Here is a 17,568-nt window from a genome sequence, read left to right as displayed (position 1 = left end):
GACACACTGAAACATAGCAAAATTAATTAACTTGAATTTTTTGCTTTTATATTCCTCAACTTACTTCCGTTTGAAGTTTTAATGAGGAGTAAAGTACCTAGATGATTAGCAGGAAGACCTCAGAAAGGAAAAGAGAAGTCTTGGAGTACTATAAACAAAATTCACTCATTCATTAAGAAGAACAAACAAACAAAAAACCCAATTTACTGAGCTTCAAGGCTATTCCAGACACCATTTGGGAATATAGCAATGAACAAAAATAGACAAATTCTCTCATGAAGCTTATGTGCTACCCAAGAGATGGACAGTAAATGGAAAATGTGTCAAGACACAAAAATCTTGAGTTTCCTTAAGTATCCTTTAAAAGCTCTTTCAAGTCATCTCTTAGTCATCACTTCCTCTGGCTAATTAACTCTGATTATTCAACTCTAGTCAGCAAAGTCCTGTAAATACAGTACAAGCATAATTCCACTGCAAGGGGACACTCTATTACCTTGAGTTGCTGGGATATTTTCTTCAGTGCATATGCTTCCTCTCCTGTTTTGGGAATCAGTCTTATCACCTTATCCCTACAAGACAGAGGGAAAAAAGATGACAGTTACCTTTCAAAAAAATGAAGATATTAACCATCCCTTTCTTACCTCTTAAAAAACTTCATTTAAGAAGAAACACAGCAAAACTTTTCACTGACCCAGTAAATATTTTATCCAGTTCTTGTTATTCTCTGATGGCACTGGCCTCTTTTCCTTGTCTTAAAACTATTTGGTATTTCATCACTTTTTGAAGATTACAAACTCGCATTCAATGTTATAAATGCAGAAAATGGCAGCAAGAGACAGGAACTTTCATGAACAGCTCAGACAAGATACCAAGAAAGAAAATTCCTGTTGACAGAGGAAAGAAAAACTATTCTCTCTTTAAAACTTAATGCTGAAAAGGAATGTGACTTTCGGTGAGAGGTTGTGAAATCCACACACTATGAAAAGCTTCTGGTTTGGATTCTTCCCACAGTGGGGTGAGTAAAGAGAAGCCTGTCTCTATGGGGCATCTGATTTCAAGTACAGAGCTTCCCAACCAGAGGCCATCAGCTGTTTACAAGTGTGCCGTGGTACATTGCTGGCTGTATAATTTTTAGAGTGATACAAACTTAAAATCAATGTTTACAGCCATTGACACTTTATCATAGTTGAAATTATATTTGAACACACTGTAAGGTTCTTTCGGTAAAGGTCCTGAGTTGCCCAAGATGACTTGAGGTGCTGCTCTGTCTTCTAGAGAGTTCTCTGTGGGGGGTGACTCTTTCTCCTAGGTGTGTCGGGCAGGTATAATCAATTTCTAGGTGTGTCACGATGAGGACGGGTTGGGGAGCACAGCTCTAGCATAGAATAAGCACAACTGTTCAATGTGCTTTGCATAGAGTGGATGCTCATTAAATATTTATTAATGGATTGGCATAAAGGAGATTGCTGAGAATAATTGGCTTCCAGAGGAAATTTAAGGAAAAACTAAGTAAATAAAGCAAAATAGGAATGAATATTTTTCATAACTCTCTAAGGCATTTTACAATGACTGAACATAAAGTAGAATTTTATTAATTGCATATATATGAAGTAGAAAACAAAGACTGTACTAGTTCACCCACAACTTACCTTTCGAGCCCCAAAAGTGCACCAGGAATAAGGATGGAATTTGCATACTTTTCCATGATTTTGCTACTTCAATGACTAGCAGTTTTCAAGATTAGGTAAGGCTAATAGGGGGGCATCGGACCCCTACGAATACTTATGGATTTGTTGGGCAATGATTTTTTTAGGGCTTGGTGGTCATTTCCAATCACTTTATCTTTGCTATTTCGACTGATATCTGGAATAGCTTCTTCAGGTCTATGATTAAAAGGCCCGTGGCTTGCTCATGATAATTTACTATGTTTTAGGCACTACTATTCTAAAATAACTTTGCAGCTTTGATTTCCTCAAAAAAAAAAGTCACAGAAAATAACCTCTCAGTATCAATGTCATGAAGTCCATATTTCTGGAAAGAATAAAAGAAAGCAGAGGGAAAGAAATCATCAAGTCATTATAAAACAACTCTAAATATAACCTTTGGAATTTAAATGTAATTATATCTCTTTTCATTTCTGGTACACAGTTCTTTGACCTTTGTTTTTCCTGGATTCATCATACCCTGGCCTCTCCCACCTGACCCAATCTAATTCTTGGCAGAGAAAGAAAACTCGGCTGGGTGATATGGCTGTTTTTGATGGATGCGTCACTTGACAGCTTGCTGAAAAGCACCTCCATCTGGGGCCCTGTCAGCTCCTCAAGAGTGCAAAGAAAGCAATCTGTAGCAGTTTTACAGCCATGAGAAAAATAATTTTTTTTAAGATGGATAATTCAACCTGGCAATCGGTTCCTCTTCTGCAAGTATAGGATATAAAGGAACCGCTCCTGGGATTATTTAACCCTGAAAGTGATTGCTCAAACCCAACTTTGTCATTTTTATCACAAAAGTTCACCTCATCCCAGCCTTCAGAAATTCTCAGGTGTGACTTTAGAAATGTGTTTATTACTGTTTGATTACTTATCAAAGAACAGAGAATAAGAAAGCTATTTAGGAAAACTCATGAAATGTCAAACTTTTTTTTGTGTGTGTGAACCAGTGAATTATATTGATGGAATAACTGGTAACTAAAACCCAACAAGAGCTCTTTATTCAGTGTGTAAAAACCACATGACTCCCAAATGCCCCGTTTGTTTCACTAAACAAAAAGCTTAGTCTTCCTAAATCTGATAGCTAGTCTTTTTTGAAGTGGTGAATAATAATTTGGTACTACAAATAAGGAGGTTTCAGGTAATAAAGTATCTCCTGGAACTTAGAAGAACTAAACTGTGCACAACTATCACACAAGGTGAGCCAAGGAGCTTTCTTTGTAACTTATGAATTTTGGGTTTTTTTGACTGCTAGGTGACAACATCAACTTAAGACATTTTGGCTACTTTTGGGGATTAAGACAAGAGAATCAAAGGATTGAATATGGGTTGAGGTTAGAGAAACTACTGGGCAACCACATGCTTATAAGAACATGTATTTGTAAATCAGATGTTCCTAACTCAGAGAGCCTCTATAAAGTTGTCCAAAGACAGCATAGCTGTTTTTAATTACAGTTTAAGGATGTAGTATAGAGGCAGCAGGACATCCCAGATAATGGATTTCCCAAAAGTTATTCATACTTATTCATTCATGATATACTTACATTTTTAAAAATTTTGAGACAGGGTCTCACTCTATTATCCAGACTAGGGGGGGGGGGCTAGGGTGTGTTATTACAGCTCACTGTAACCTACAATGCCTGGGCTCAAGTTATCCTCCGGTCTCAGCCTCCCAAGTAGCTAGAACTATGAGTGTGTACCACTACACTAGCTCAGTTTTTATTTTTTGTAGTGATGGGGTCTTGCTATGTTGCCCAGGCTGGTCTTGAACTCCTGGCCTCAAGTGATCCTCCCACCTCAGCCCCCCAAAGTACTGGGATTATATGAGCCTATAATCACTGATATGCTTATACTTTGTTCCTTTGCTTTACAGGACAAATGAGGTTATGTTGCTATAATGCCAGCATCAAGTTTGGTTGTGGGTTTGGTTAATAATCCTGATGTACAGTTACAACCATAAATGAGGCAATGGTACATAAATTTAATTAATTTGGAAAGTATCATTCAATGCCTAATGAGAATGTATGCACCCAGAGAAGATAATTGGGCAAGAGAACACAACCTCCAACTATTTACAATCCATCTGGGTGTCAGTTTCCTCGTTGAAGGAGGGAAAGATGATCTCCCAGTTGCCTTTTCATTTAAAAGTTTTAGACTATGTTGTCTGAGTTTGACGCCTACCATATTTATCGCTATTCTTTTATGCCCTGACTGTGTGACACCCATAGGAGAGCATTTCCGTTTTCTAGGAAACTTGAAAATCCTGTTTAAAGACACAGATGTGAAGCTCTAGATTTTTGCTTGTGGCTTCTGGTATGAACTTTCACAAGTGATTCCATCGGTAAGCTCTAAACTTCTTTGTAGGTTACAGAACTAGTTTATGAATCTATGCTTGTAAAAATTACATATTACAGAGCATATGAAATAATAAATTTCCCTTCTTAGTTCTCAACCCCTTCTATCTTCCTTAGTAGCCATTGTTAATTTCTTGTGTATCACTCCAGACTCTTCTTTCTCTCTGTACACATACACGCACACATATAACATTTTATAATACTAATTCGCTTTTATTTTTCTCTTAACAAATTGGTTTTAAAATACGTAAGTCCTCACTTAACATCATCTATAGGTTCTTGGAAACTGCCACTCTAAGCAATGTATCATGAAACCAATTTTACCATTGTCTGTTTGATACAAACAAGAGTATGGTCTATTTTGCATCAGAAAAACATCGCCAAACTTCTAAATAAAGACCCCAAACACTTCTAATATTAAACATTGATATAAACAAGAGCTATGCACACATTTAATAAAGATTAATAAAAACAAGTAAGGTAATTATTTACCCAATTTTTTGTGAATGAATGAGGGCAGTAGTAGTGGTGGTGGGTTAAATCAATGAATGAATGAATGAATAAAGCAAAAATAAGAGCATCCCTTCCAACCCCATGCAGTTCAAAACCTATCACAAATAGGGCAGTCTTGTTTACTGTCATGGGTTTGTATGATTATGATCTCCTTTATGAATTTTTATTTAAAATAATTTGTATTCATTCCTTCATTCACTTTCCAACCCACTTATTTCCAGTTCAGGGTCGCAGGTGGCCAGAGCTTATCCTAGCTGCTCAGGGTGCAAGGCAAGAGCCAGCCCTGGCCACGACACCATCCGATTGCTCGTACACACCCACACTGAGCCAGACTGGGACCTTGTAGACACCTCACTTCACCGCAGTGTGCACACCTTTGGGATGTGGGAGGAAATCAGGATACCTGGAGAAAACCCACGTAGATGTGGGGAGAATGTGCAAACTCCATACAGACAATGGGCCCAGCTGGGGATGAGTTATTTGTCTCATCAATGTTATTATAAAATGATGTTAAGCAAAATGACTTTATTCAAGGACCTGCTATACCTTCTTTTAGCTAAACAGCTGGACTTTGTATGCTAATTTTTTATTTAGCATATAGAAAATGTAGGTGTTTTATGCCTATGTTCTTAAGGGAGGCTTTTTTTAAAAAAAGGAACTTTTAATAAACCTTCAGAAAAACAATACTCTTTTTGAGTCACCCTTGTCTGATTATGGTATCAGCATTATGTTAGCCTCATGGAATTACCTGGGAAATTTTCCACCTTTGTAATATGTTCTGACAATTTGAATGACACAGAGATTATGTTTCTGATTGTTTTTGCAGAACACATCTGTAAGACTTTTGAAGGTGGGACCTCTTCACCCTTTTTTTGGTAGTTAGAAGTTAAATATCTACCTTTTAAATTTTTTTGTGGTCATTGGTTTATTTAGTTTTTCTGAGCTTTTTGAGTCAATTTTGGTAATTGCATTTCCTGGAAAACCATCCACTTATGTATATATACTAACATAAACTACCAATTAAAACATCTTATAATTTAAGAAGTCTTATCTTTATCTATAGCTTTGTCTCCTTTTCTGTAACTTAATGTCATTCGTATTTTTTAAAAATATTCCTTAATCAGACTTGCAATGATTTATTGTTTTAAAGAATCATTTTTTGGATTATGATTTTTCACACACACAATTTCTGTATCTACTTTTATTAATCTCATACTTCCTTAGGTCTTTGTTATTTATGTTTTAATATGTGATGTTCTCACTGATATTCAAAACTAATAGTTAAGGATTTCAGTGTTTAGTCTAAAAATAAGAGAGCTATTTTGAAGAATGTTGAAAAAATCAAGTAGCGAGATGCATTTGGGGTGGAAAGATTTATTTTTATTATTGTTTTATTATCTTAAGGTCAGAGAAGGTGGACTATATTTCTACTTTGTAGACTTTATTGCATTGATATTTATGGGTGAATATGTATTCAATTTTTAGAAATAGTTCATGAATATTTTTAAAAATTGTATATTTTTCTTATATGTAAAATTCTACATATACCTATGAAGCATATTAAATATATTTTCATTTTGTATATTTTAAATATATTTTCATTTTGTCTGTCCTTATTTGTGTCCACTGAATTTTACAGTTCTTAAGATAATTTTATTTAATATACCTACTATAATTTTGGATTTCTGTATTTTAAAATTTTTAAATTTGGGATTCATATATTTGGATGGTGTATCACTATATAAAATCTTATGACTACTATGTCTTCTGGACAGAATAAAAATTTTATTCATATAAAGTTTTCTTACAAAAACCCTTCTTTGGCTCACCTAATGCTCTTACTTGAATTCCAGTTTTCCCAATAGCATGGCCGCTTCTGCTTTTTGTTTCTTATGCTTTTTTCCAGATATATCTATTGCAAACATCATAATTGTAGATTAAATTTAAAAATCCAGTAAGAGACTTAAAAAAAATTTTTTTTTTAATTTCAGCATATTATGGGAGTAAAAATGTTTAGGTTACATATATTGCCTTTGCCCCACCCAAGTCAGAGCTTCAAGCGTGTTCAACCCCGACAGTGCACACTGCACCCATTAAGTGTGAATATACCCATCCCCTCCTCCACACTCCCAACTTCCCAGCACGCGATGAACGTTATTATCCACTCATGTATTAATGGGCACTTGGGTTGTTTCCACATCTTTGTAATTATGAATTGTGCTGCTATAAACATTCGAGTGCAGATGTCTTTTTTATAGAATGTCTTTTTTTTCCTTTGGATAGATGCCCAGTATGGGATTGCTGATCAAATGGTAGTTCTTTTAACTTCTCTGTGCCTCAGTCCCTCTATTTATAGTTTGGGGATACTGGTACTTAACTAATGTGAAGATTAAACGAGTACACATGTAGAGTGCTTAGAATAAATTACAGATTAGTAAGAGCTAATATCGATGTTTGATATTATTATTGCAATTTTATATTTGGAGCATTATTTTTAACTTTATCCAATACTTTGAGGATTCCTGACTGTATCGACCCAGTCCTTGGTGCTCTGTCATGTTCTAATTTGTTGAATGGAAGGAAGAATGGGATCCTCTTCTGAGGCAACTACTTGCAGCAGATATTCTGGGTGGCTTCAGAATGTGTGACCTGCTTATAGTCTCCTTTTGAGGTGTCCTTTGCTTAGTATATTGTAGCTCCTTCCCCCAGGGCCACACCTAATGTGACTCCTGACTTGAAGGCAGTCAGCAGATGATAGGGGGAATGACAAGAGAATTATGCCCTGTCACTCTACTGGACAGTGACTGACAGCTGTACCAGTCAGATTTCATCTTTGGGAGTTTGCACTTGAGACATAAAAAATAAAAGAGTAAATTAGTCTGCTGCACCAGGAGCACTGGATATAGATACAGGTACTAGCTGAGTCACCATAATTCTAAAGCAGCGAGCTCAGGCACCTTACACATTACACTTTGTAAATGCAAAGCAGGGGTCTACGTGCAACCAGGAGCCTGGCTTGGAATAGTCCCTGTTCTTTCTTGTAATAAACTGCTTGTAATAAATTTCCTTATAATTAACTTCTTATCATCTTATGCATCTGGAGAATGTCTTTTTCAAACCTAACAAATGCACTAGTATTAAAAACACTTAGACTTCAGATACTTCATTTTTTTATTTCTCTGTCCAACTCACCAAATTTATCTTCTTAGATCCATTTCCCTCTTCACTTAGGGGGAGAAAGAGAGGAAGGCTGGGTTGATGTTTGCCCTTGACCTAAATGCTTAAACGTTTAGAGGCAAAGAGGTCCAATCCTTAAATTGGGGGAAACACCAATGTATTATTGCATAAGGTTTTTGTGAAAACCATTTCATCCAGCATGTTTATGAAGGTTACATTATGTACCGGGCTTGGTGGTAAGTGCCAGAGAGACAGCAGTTCTGGCCTTGCGTGGGTTCACGGTCACAGTTCCAATGAGATACTGTCTGGTGCTTGCCTAATTTATAGCCACGCAATACATAGCAGCTACTGTCATTACCTCTACAGTAAAACATCCTTCTCATCCTTTATAACTTAATGTTCTCCAAATGTGCTTCACTGTGAGCACCAGAAACAAAACAAACATGATTTGATTTTGAATATATTTAACCTTCTTGTTGTTGTTGCTGCTGTTTTTGTTTCTTGCCCTTTTCGTAGGTATTTGAACCTAATCATGGACCAATGTCTTCATTTGGGATTTTGCTATTTGCTTTCTGCTCAGGCAGCTCTTTGGCATCTTAGAAATATACACATCAATGATCTTGTTATTTCTTACAATGGCTATGGGGGATAGAGAACAATTTATATAAAATAAAAAGGGAAAATAATTTCGGAGAAAGTGCTGTAGAGGTGTTTTCTGTATTGGTTCAAGCCACACATGTTCAACTTTTCAATACTTCCAGAGACCAAGTTTACCCAGATATCGTAAAGGATTTCTTGTGTTTCCCTTCACAGAGATCAGAATATCAGAATAGATGATTGCAGTGGATGCTGTTTGCTGTTCCTCTAAATCCATTTTCTCTCTTGAAACCCTAGCAGGACTCTGATTCCGCTCAAATATTCACCCATCCCTGTACCAGAATTGAGTCCTGATGAGCCAATCCAAGCTTGGATAACCCCTGGCAACTTTTGTGCCTCTAGGGATGCACATGTTTTATAAATTGGCTCAGTCAGATTTAAGGAAGGATTATTATTTCCTGAGGGGAGGAGTGGATTCACTCTTTTGTTGAATATAAACAAGGAAATGTATAATTCTGCCTGACACTGGCAGCCTGTAATTATGAAAGGAGCAAACTTAGGGTGAAGCAGACTCATCCTAAGCTCACTGTGGACTGTTGAGTAGAAAGAACCTGGGTGTGCAATGATCTTGTTGAATCAACCAACTTTTAAGCTTATACTAGTTCTACTGCTGGACTTCCTGTTATATAATAAATGTCTTTATTATGTAGGTCAGTTTGAGTCAGGTTTTTCTTACTTATAACCAAAAGCCCTCTGTACAATAATAGTAATTTTACTTAGTTTGATTATTGTTAGAGAAATGAGGTAAGAGAAACTAATGGCATCACAAAATTCACTGTTAAGTCAGTCTTCACAGGTGGGAATAGATGCAATGGCATTTAAAAAAATTTCATCCCCAAATTCCTCTTTACAATACCCCTTTAATTTTGATGGCAGCTTAAAAAACTATGTGTGCTTTCAGAAGGCAAGACTTAGGGTGCTCCATAGCTAAGACATTTCATATTCTTAAGGAAAATAGGACAGTTTAAAATATTTGCTGAACTTTTTGAGAGCTTGTATCCTGTGGAAAAGTTAATAATAGGATGCTTGCTTACTTTAAAAGAATTCTTATCCCTGAGCACAAAGAAATCCATTAGGTAATTCAATCTAGAAAAATTAATGCTCACATGTAGGTTCTATATTATAAAGTACTTGGGTCTCAGAGCTGCATTTCCTTTGTTGAAAGATTGTGTTTTGATGCACATGAAAAATTTCATTAAAAAGCGATAAAAAAAGAGACAACTTGGCAGAGCATCCTCTAGAGAGCTAAATGGATTCTCCCTTTTTTGGCTGTGGTTTATGGTTGCAATATAAAGTACTCAGAACATGAAGAATCTCCCTGTGGCAGTTTGCTTAGAACATGAAGATTTAGACTTCACTCTTGGATTAAAGTTAGGCAGAAGTGATGACTTTATTCTTGCCTTTTGTTTGTTGCAGTTATTTTAACAGTAGAGAAAAGAAAAATGTAGTCTTCAAAAACCTTACTGATGGACTTTATAATAAAATTTCTCAAGAGGTTGAATGCCTACCACAGTTATCTCACACATAATGGATGATCAATAAGTATTTGCTGAATTGAATTGAAATCGGCTTTTTGTAAACCCTACCTTTTAAATGCCCTTAAATTGGCTTCCATTGTAAACTTTGAGAATTTTCTTTCTCACTAGCATAAATCAGAGAGAAAAAAAGCAATAAAATGTAATGTCATAAAATTAATTTCTTACACTAAGATATTATCTTCACTATGTCTCAAGGACTTGATATATATTGGTTAAATCTTACATCATATTTCAATTTAGTCCTTTCTTGTAGTATTTAAGAATGGGATTCAGTCTGAGAAAAATGTTACCACAATGGAGAACAAACTATTTATTCAACAGCTATCCACGTAGCAATGATTCCACACAAGTCTCTCGTGGGGAGAAAAGTGGAAAGAGTTACATAAGGGAAGAAATTTCAAAGATAAATAATCCAGTTGGGTACATAAGACAAATAATACCTTCTATTACTATTACAAGGTAACATGTGGTAAATGTTTCATGAATTACATAGAAAATATGTATAAAAAGGTTTAGCTAGAGTGATCAGAGAAAACCACATGGCCTTACTTTGATGCTTGAAACTAAGATTTGGGGCCCAATAGATTGATGGCCAATGGGATATATAAGTTTAATAATTTTGAAATTTGAGTGTGTGTAAGATTCACCTGGTACTATATCTGCCATCATAATGTGTTGGGCGAGATACCCTGAAATAATCTTCCAGTAGAAAGCACTTGGCAATGCTGAAATTTGTGTGTGTGTGTGTGTGGGGGGTATCTTTGAATATGCATGAGTAGGGTGACAACAGAGTAAGGGAAATCCTAAGGGCCCAAAATGATGAGTTAAGCTAACACTGGGACCAGTGGTTATCCTGACTGAGAAGCCTTTTGATAGCTCTGGATGCTCTAGACTCTAGAGTCTGAGCAAGGTGGGTATTCAGGCCAGAGACCTCACCCCACCCCACCTAAGGCCTTAAAGTTAACAACCTCAGTGAAAAGATGATTAGAAAAAAATGCCTGTGAAAGGAGAGAGCAGGAAACTTGTCTGTCTTGAACTTAGCTCTCGATAGAGACAAAAAATATAGACACCAAGAAGAATTTAAAACCACAAGCAAGCCCTCTAGTAGATTAGGAATGAAGTTCAAATTACCTATGTGATTACCTATGTAAATTACCTATGTGAAAACTCTCCAAGCTAAGAATCTGTGTTAAAGAAGCCTTCTGATTGGGAGTTTGCTATTGTCCCTACTGCAGTGTGTGCTCAAATCACCCCTGCAGAACTGAAGCATTAATTTTCCTAGCCACAAAGTTTTACCTGCTGACAGTGCACAGTTGAGTCCATCTGAAGCAATTGCCTCCAGCTGAAAGGAAGTGCCTCACTCAAGATGAAGACCACTCCCCAGGGGCAGCCCACATGGAAACACTAGCTTATGCTAAGGGGCAAGCGCCTGGTCCCCTTGCCTTAACTTGAGATGCCACTGAAGAAGGGCCAATCCAGCCGTAGAGTTTCCCATGAAACCTATTGTAATAATATTGCAGTTCAAGTCTCCCTCTGTCCTCAGCTCTCATCATTGCCTTACAGATGTTGTTTGTGAGAGCACTCCCTAATAAAGCGATCCCATGAAAACCTCCCTTTTGGAGTGTGTCTCTTGGGTGACCTCGACCTATGACATGCTCTGCCCCTTGATTCCTAGAACAAATGCAAATCATTTCTGGAGGAATCTATCTTAAAACCAGGCCTCCAAAAGCTCCCATAAATAAAGTTCCACCAAATCTGAGCTCACTATCAAAAATTATAAAGCACATCAGAAAATAAGCTACCATGGGTAAAAGTCAGTAGAAACAACAAAGAGCAGAATTAGATCTGTAGAGCCTACTGATGTTGAAATTGTCAGATAGTGCAACGGTTGGAAAAATTTTTCTGTAAAGAGCCACATGGTAGATATTTGAGGTTTGCAGACCATGTAATCTCTATTGCAACTACGCAATTCTGTCATCGTAGGGGGAAAGCTACCAAGATAAAATGAAACATATGGGTGTGTCAGAGTTTCAATAAGACATTATTTACAAAAACAGGTTGGGCTGGATTTGGCCTGTGGCTATAGCTAGCCAATCCCTGAGATAGAGTATGAATATATCTATTTAATATTCTAAGGATATGAAAGAGAGGACCCCAAATATGACTAATAAACAAGGGACTATAAAAATGACCAAACTAAATTTCTAGAATTAAATCATATAATAATGAAATTAGAAAATCAATGGACAGGTTAAATAGCAGATTAGATGCAGTTGAAAAGGAATTAGTGAACCAGAAAGTATATCTAAAGAAAGTACTGAGAATATAGTGCAGAGTCAAATGCTGTTATAAGATTTAAAAAAGAGTTACGAGTCATATAAACTAGATTGAGAGTCTATTCTGTTTCCAATTTGCAAAGATACCCAGCAGTGAAGTGCTCAAAGCTTTTCTTTGAAGTCAAGAATAAGGGCCTTCCATCATCATCATTCCTATTCACCAGAATTAGTGCAATAAGAGCAAAATTGGAAAGAAGAAACAAAACTGCCGGTTTTCATAGATAATATGATTAAGCACACACAAAACTCTAAGAACAGTCTGCAGTCATACAGCTAGTGAGAGCATTTAGTAGAATAAATTTTAATAAATTTAATCAATATATAATTTAAAATTTAAGTCATTTGACTTTCTATAAATTAGCAACATACAGAAAATATCATGTAAAAATCTATCATTGACAAAAGTATAAGGTACCTAGCAATTCATATAATAAAACATATGTAAGTATTTCTGGAGGAAATTATAATATTTGATTAAAAGACATTCAGAGTACATGTTCACATACTAGAAGACAATATTGTAAAGATGTCAGTTTTCCCCAAATTTATCTAGAGATTGTATGCAATTCCAATCAAAATTTGAACTTTTTTTTGTGGAATTGGACAAGCTGAATCTATACTATAATGGAAGAGTATAGGGTCAGGAACAGGAAAGGCATTTCTGAAGAAGAAGAATGAGAACAACTCTTTGTCCTGCCAAATACCAAGACTCACTATAAAGTTGTAGTAATTGGGACTGTGGAATTTGCATGAGGATAGACTGATATATGAGAAGCATAGCCTCACTTACAGAGAAACTTGCTCAATGACAGAGGTAGTACTGCGGATCAGCAGGAAATTGCTGGACTCTTTCATAGATGGAACTGGAACATGTCGGGAAGAAATCAACTTGGGCCTTAAGCACACAAACACCTCACCAAGTCAAGATGCATTAAGAAGCTAATTGTGAAAGGCAAAATCTTAAAACATTAAGAAGAAAATATAAAATATCTCCATGACCTTGGGATAGGGAAGTATTTATTACCAAGATGCAAAAATCATAAAGATGATTGATTCAAATGTATTAAAATTAGGACGTTTTCATCAAAGTATACCATAAAGTGAAAAGGCAAGCCACAGGGAGAAGATATTTAAAACACATATAAGCAAAACATTAATATCAATATGAAAAAGATACATTACTTATAAGAAATGAGCAAAGACTATGAACATGTAATTAACGGGAAATAAATGCAAAATATGAATAAATGTATAATATCATCAGTAAGCAAAGAGACACAAATGAAAACCATAGTGAGATGTCATTTCACAACTATCAGTTTTTCAATGAAGTTTTGTTAGTGCCAAGAGATAGCTATCGAAACCCACATCTTTGCTCAATTGATTATAAATTGGTGTAGCACTTTGGAAGAAAACAATTTGGTGTTTACTCCTAAAAGTTCAACATGTTCATACCTAATGTCTGAACAACCCCACTCTCAAAAGCACTCATGCACATGGGCATTAGGACATTCCTACAGGAACAGAAGCTTTAGATCATAATCACAAAACAAGACTAAAAAACAACAAAAACTTCTATCAATAGAAAAACAAATTGCATGTCTCCAACAAATGGAATATTATACAGCAGTGAAAAATAGATGAACTTCAACTACACACATAAGGATGAATCTTGCAAACATACTACTGAATGAGAAAAGTAAGTCACAGAGGAACACACAGTGTACAATTACAATTTTTAAATTTCAGAAGTGACTATAAAATTTTAGTAGTAATTAAAAACAAATCAAAGGAACAATAAAAATTAAGGATAGAGGTAACCTCAGGAAGAAGAGAAGGCTTTGCAATCATCCACTCTTCATATCACAGTGCATATTGGTCAGGGGAGGTGGCACCTTGAGGACAGCATGGGTGCTGCTGTAAACCCATTCCATTATAGCCACTTTGGTATTGCGGGCATGACCTGGGTAAAATGGCAGGGTGTGTGCGTGAGCTTGCACACCCCCCAAGAGCAAGGTAACTCTGATATGTGAAGTCCTGCGTTCTGTGTGAACTGAGGCAAATTCTGCACGTTTTGCACAGGCACGGCTCTTGCAAGCTTGTTCTTGCTGCTGGGCAAGCCCAGGTTCAGGTCTCTGCACCAGAACTTGAAGAGGGATTGCAGATTATAGGGATTTTTAGGTTTTGAAGATGGTATTTGCCCAGATTGACCAGCAGTGCACAGAGGGACAGAATCTGATTGGATTATAATGTGTCAGGAGCAACACCGCACGGCCCTGACAGCAACAATGGCCAAAGGGAACAGGGCTTACTGGCCCAGCAGTCTTTAAGCTGGAGTAGTCACACTCTTCGGGGTGCATGGAGGCTTTCCAAGAAGAATAAGGAAACTGATATTTTCAAGGCAACGAATTTCAGCTCTTTCGTGTTCGTATATACTCTTGCCTGAAATGCATCTGCCTCAGAATGCACCTACGGTTGAGGTTGAGTTGTTGTTCCAGTTCTCCTTTTACCCTCCACTGTTCTTCACAATCACACACCTGCTACTTTTCAGAATAAAGGCAAAAAACTTTCTTCCACCTCATATCTTACTGTGGCGCATTGCTTCAAGGGTTAAAAAAAATTCTCAGGGGTATCAAATAAAGTAATAATTAAACAAGGCACCGTGAGCCCGTGGCAGGACTTCATGCCTTTCTCTGCCATCACATCACGTCACGTCACGTCACATCACGTCACGTCACGTCACGTCACATCACGTCACATCACATACCACGTCATATTACAAGGATAAGTATGGTGTGAAAAATAGCGTGGGAAAGTCTATATTCAGGTACATCACAGAGAAGTGGCGTGCGAAAGTTTACATCTAACAATCTCGCTTCGTCTTTCCTAATAGCAACCAAATGCCTCGTTCCTGAAGGTGAGTCCCCTAAGAGGAAATGAGAGAATTGGTGAAAAATAAATAAAATAAGACAATGAAGAACATGACAGGTATTTTATCCAGGCAACAAACCTATGACAGAGCTTTGTATTTTATCTACCCACGTATCCTAGAATTCAATTTAAGAAGAAAAAGAGTCATGCAGGGGGTGTATATTAACACAAAAGTTGAATTCAAAGATGAAGGCTGACAATCCTGACAGAATTAAGTCTGATTGGGCTGACTGGTTTGATAATGAAGTCTGCCTTTGCCAATTAGATGATATAACCCATGGTTTTCTAAATGAGCTATATCTGCAGCTTCAAAGTTTAGATAATTTATATTTTAAAGCATGTGAAAACATCTTTTTGTCAAATATTATTGTGTTGGAATAATTTCAATTTTCCCAAGTTAAATTTTACCAAGTTGAACAAAAATTGGGAAGGGATAATGTTATTTTCCAGATTTCTTTTGAGGGGACATGAGTAGAGAAGTTGAGAGACCATTTCCTTAGCTAACTCTGCTTTCCAGTTCTTTCCTTGAGAAGATGGTGAGTCCTCAGACTGAGTGAGGCTGCCTGAGGTGTCATGGAGTTGTCAAAGGAAGATCTTGGGAGGGAAGAAAGATGTCCTTGCTAAAGGTGAGATAGGATCTATTGGGCGAAGATGACATTTGCTCATTAACAAATACTTATTACTAGCTTTTTCTAGGTGCTGGAGATAGCAATGAATACAACAGGACATTTTCTGCCTTCTGGCTTATGTGTTAGTGGGAGAGACAGATAGTGAATGAACGATTACGACAACATCATTCCAGAGAGTGATGAGGCCTCTGAATTAGAGGGAATTTGATTGTAACTGGAGTGGGGAGGTGTGCCATTTCAGATTGGGTGGCAAGGAAGGGTCCTCTGAATCACCTTCTCAATTAAAACCTGGATGGCAAAAAGCCAGCATGGGCAGATTTGTGGGAAGAGTATTCTAAGCCAAGAAAACACACGTGCAAAGGTGCCGAGTTGGAACACGGCTGGCCTGTCTGAGGACAGGAGGAGGCTGGTCTGCGTGTGTGTAGCTGGCAGGAGGTGGGGTTGGGGAGGGAGGCAGGGGCAGACCCCGAGGGGGAGCCCCGCAGGTGCCTCAGGGGGTCTGGCTGTCATGCTTCGGCAGTGGAAGCTCTGAGAGGGTTTAAACTGGAATATCTGATTTACAGCTTTAAAACTCACTGTGGCTGCTGTGTGGAAAATGGATTACAGGGAAAAGGCAGAGAAAGGGAGAACAGAGTGAGGAGTTAGGAGGCTAGGGGAGAAGTATGTTGTCTAAAGAAGTGGCAGAGGGGGTGAGACACAGGAGATACCAAGGTAAAGCCAAGAGGATCCTCTGAATTTACATGACCAAAGGAGAGGAATAGAGGAGTTCTCACAGAGGACTAAGCCACTAGCTGTGACTGACTGGAGCCAGGTTTGGCAGCAAATATCAAGCTCCTTTTCCTTTTTGGACATGCCGAGTTTGAGATGCTATTAGACATCAACAGAATAATTGTTAAGGAGGCACTTGGATAAATAGATTTTGTGTGTTGGGGCTGGGAAGCTGATACACCAAAATATGGCCCTTTGATAACCAAACTGAAGAAGGCTCAAGGTCACTCAATCCTCTGTCTCTCCCAAAGCATGGGACGGAGTTGTTCTCTGAAACTCTCTTGTCTGCCTAAAGTCTGCACCCGCCAAACAAGAAAACAGTTATGTCTGGTCCCTTCCCTGAGTTTTCTTCAATTGAATTCACATTGCGGGAAGAGAGGCTGAAGTCTGTCAGGACACCTGGACCGACATGTCACAACCCATTGTCTGTTCTGTGGGTCGGACAGACTTTGCTCCAGGCCACTGCGTGTTCTTCAAGCCCACTGAATTCTCCTAATTCTCCTAAGTCACTTACTACCCTCCTAAAATCATCCATACTTCCCTACCTTCCTTTCCCCTAAGAATGAGAGTACATAACATCTGTACCCCATTGTACGGAAGGGGGATGAATCACTCTGTGATTTCCCCCCATGCATGCATGCTAATAAATTTGTAAGCCATGTCTCTTATTAATCTACCTTTTGTCAGTTAATTTTTCAGGAAAGCTTCAGGGGACAAAGGGGAAGGTTTCCTTTTGCCCCTACTACAGCTTTGGCACAGGGAGCAGGGGACCAAAACAACTCTATCCTGCGAGCAGCCGTCAAGGGAACCCTGAACCTGACAAGCCGGCAGAATGATAAGAATCTCCTACCAGCCAGACTCCCGGCATCGCTTTCTGTGGAATCCAGCCAAGTGGTTGGTAAAAACCCACACATCTTCTTTCTCTGCAAAGTCTTGATTAATGAGAGAAAAGAATT

At 37.7% G+C, this 17,568-nt stretch overlaps 1 protein-coding gene across 1 annotated transcript in view; it reads right to left on the bottom strand.

Moving 5' to 3' along the window:
* CPA6 (carboxypeptidase A6) overlaps positions 1-17,568 on the bottom strand; it is a 259,455-nt gene that overhangs the window by 157,362 nt on the left and 84,525 nt on the right. The window contains exon 2 of the mRNA XM_012739909.2: positions 494-569. Within this exon, the coding sequence (XP_012595363.2) occupies positions 494-569 (76 nt within the window). The remainder of the gene's footprint in view (positions 1-493; positions 570-17,568) is intronic.

This window comes from Microcebus murinus, chromosome 7 (assembly GCF_040939455.1).
Source record: "Microcebus murinus isolate Inina chromosome 7, M.murinus_Inina_mat1.0, whole genome shotgun sequence".
Classification (NCBI taxonomy): Eukaryota; Metazoa; Chordata; class Mammalia; order Primates; family Cheirogaleidae; genus Microcebus; species Microcebus murinus.
This window is presented reverse-complemented; position numbering and strand designations above follow the sequence as displayed.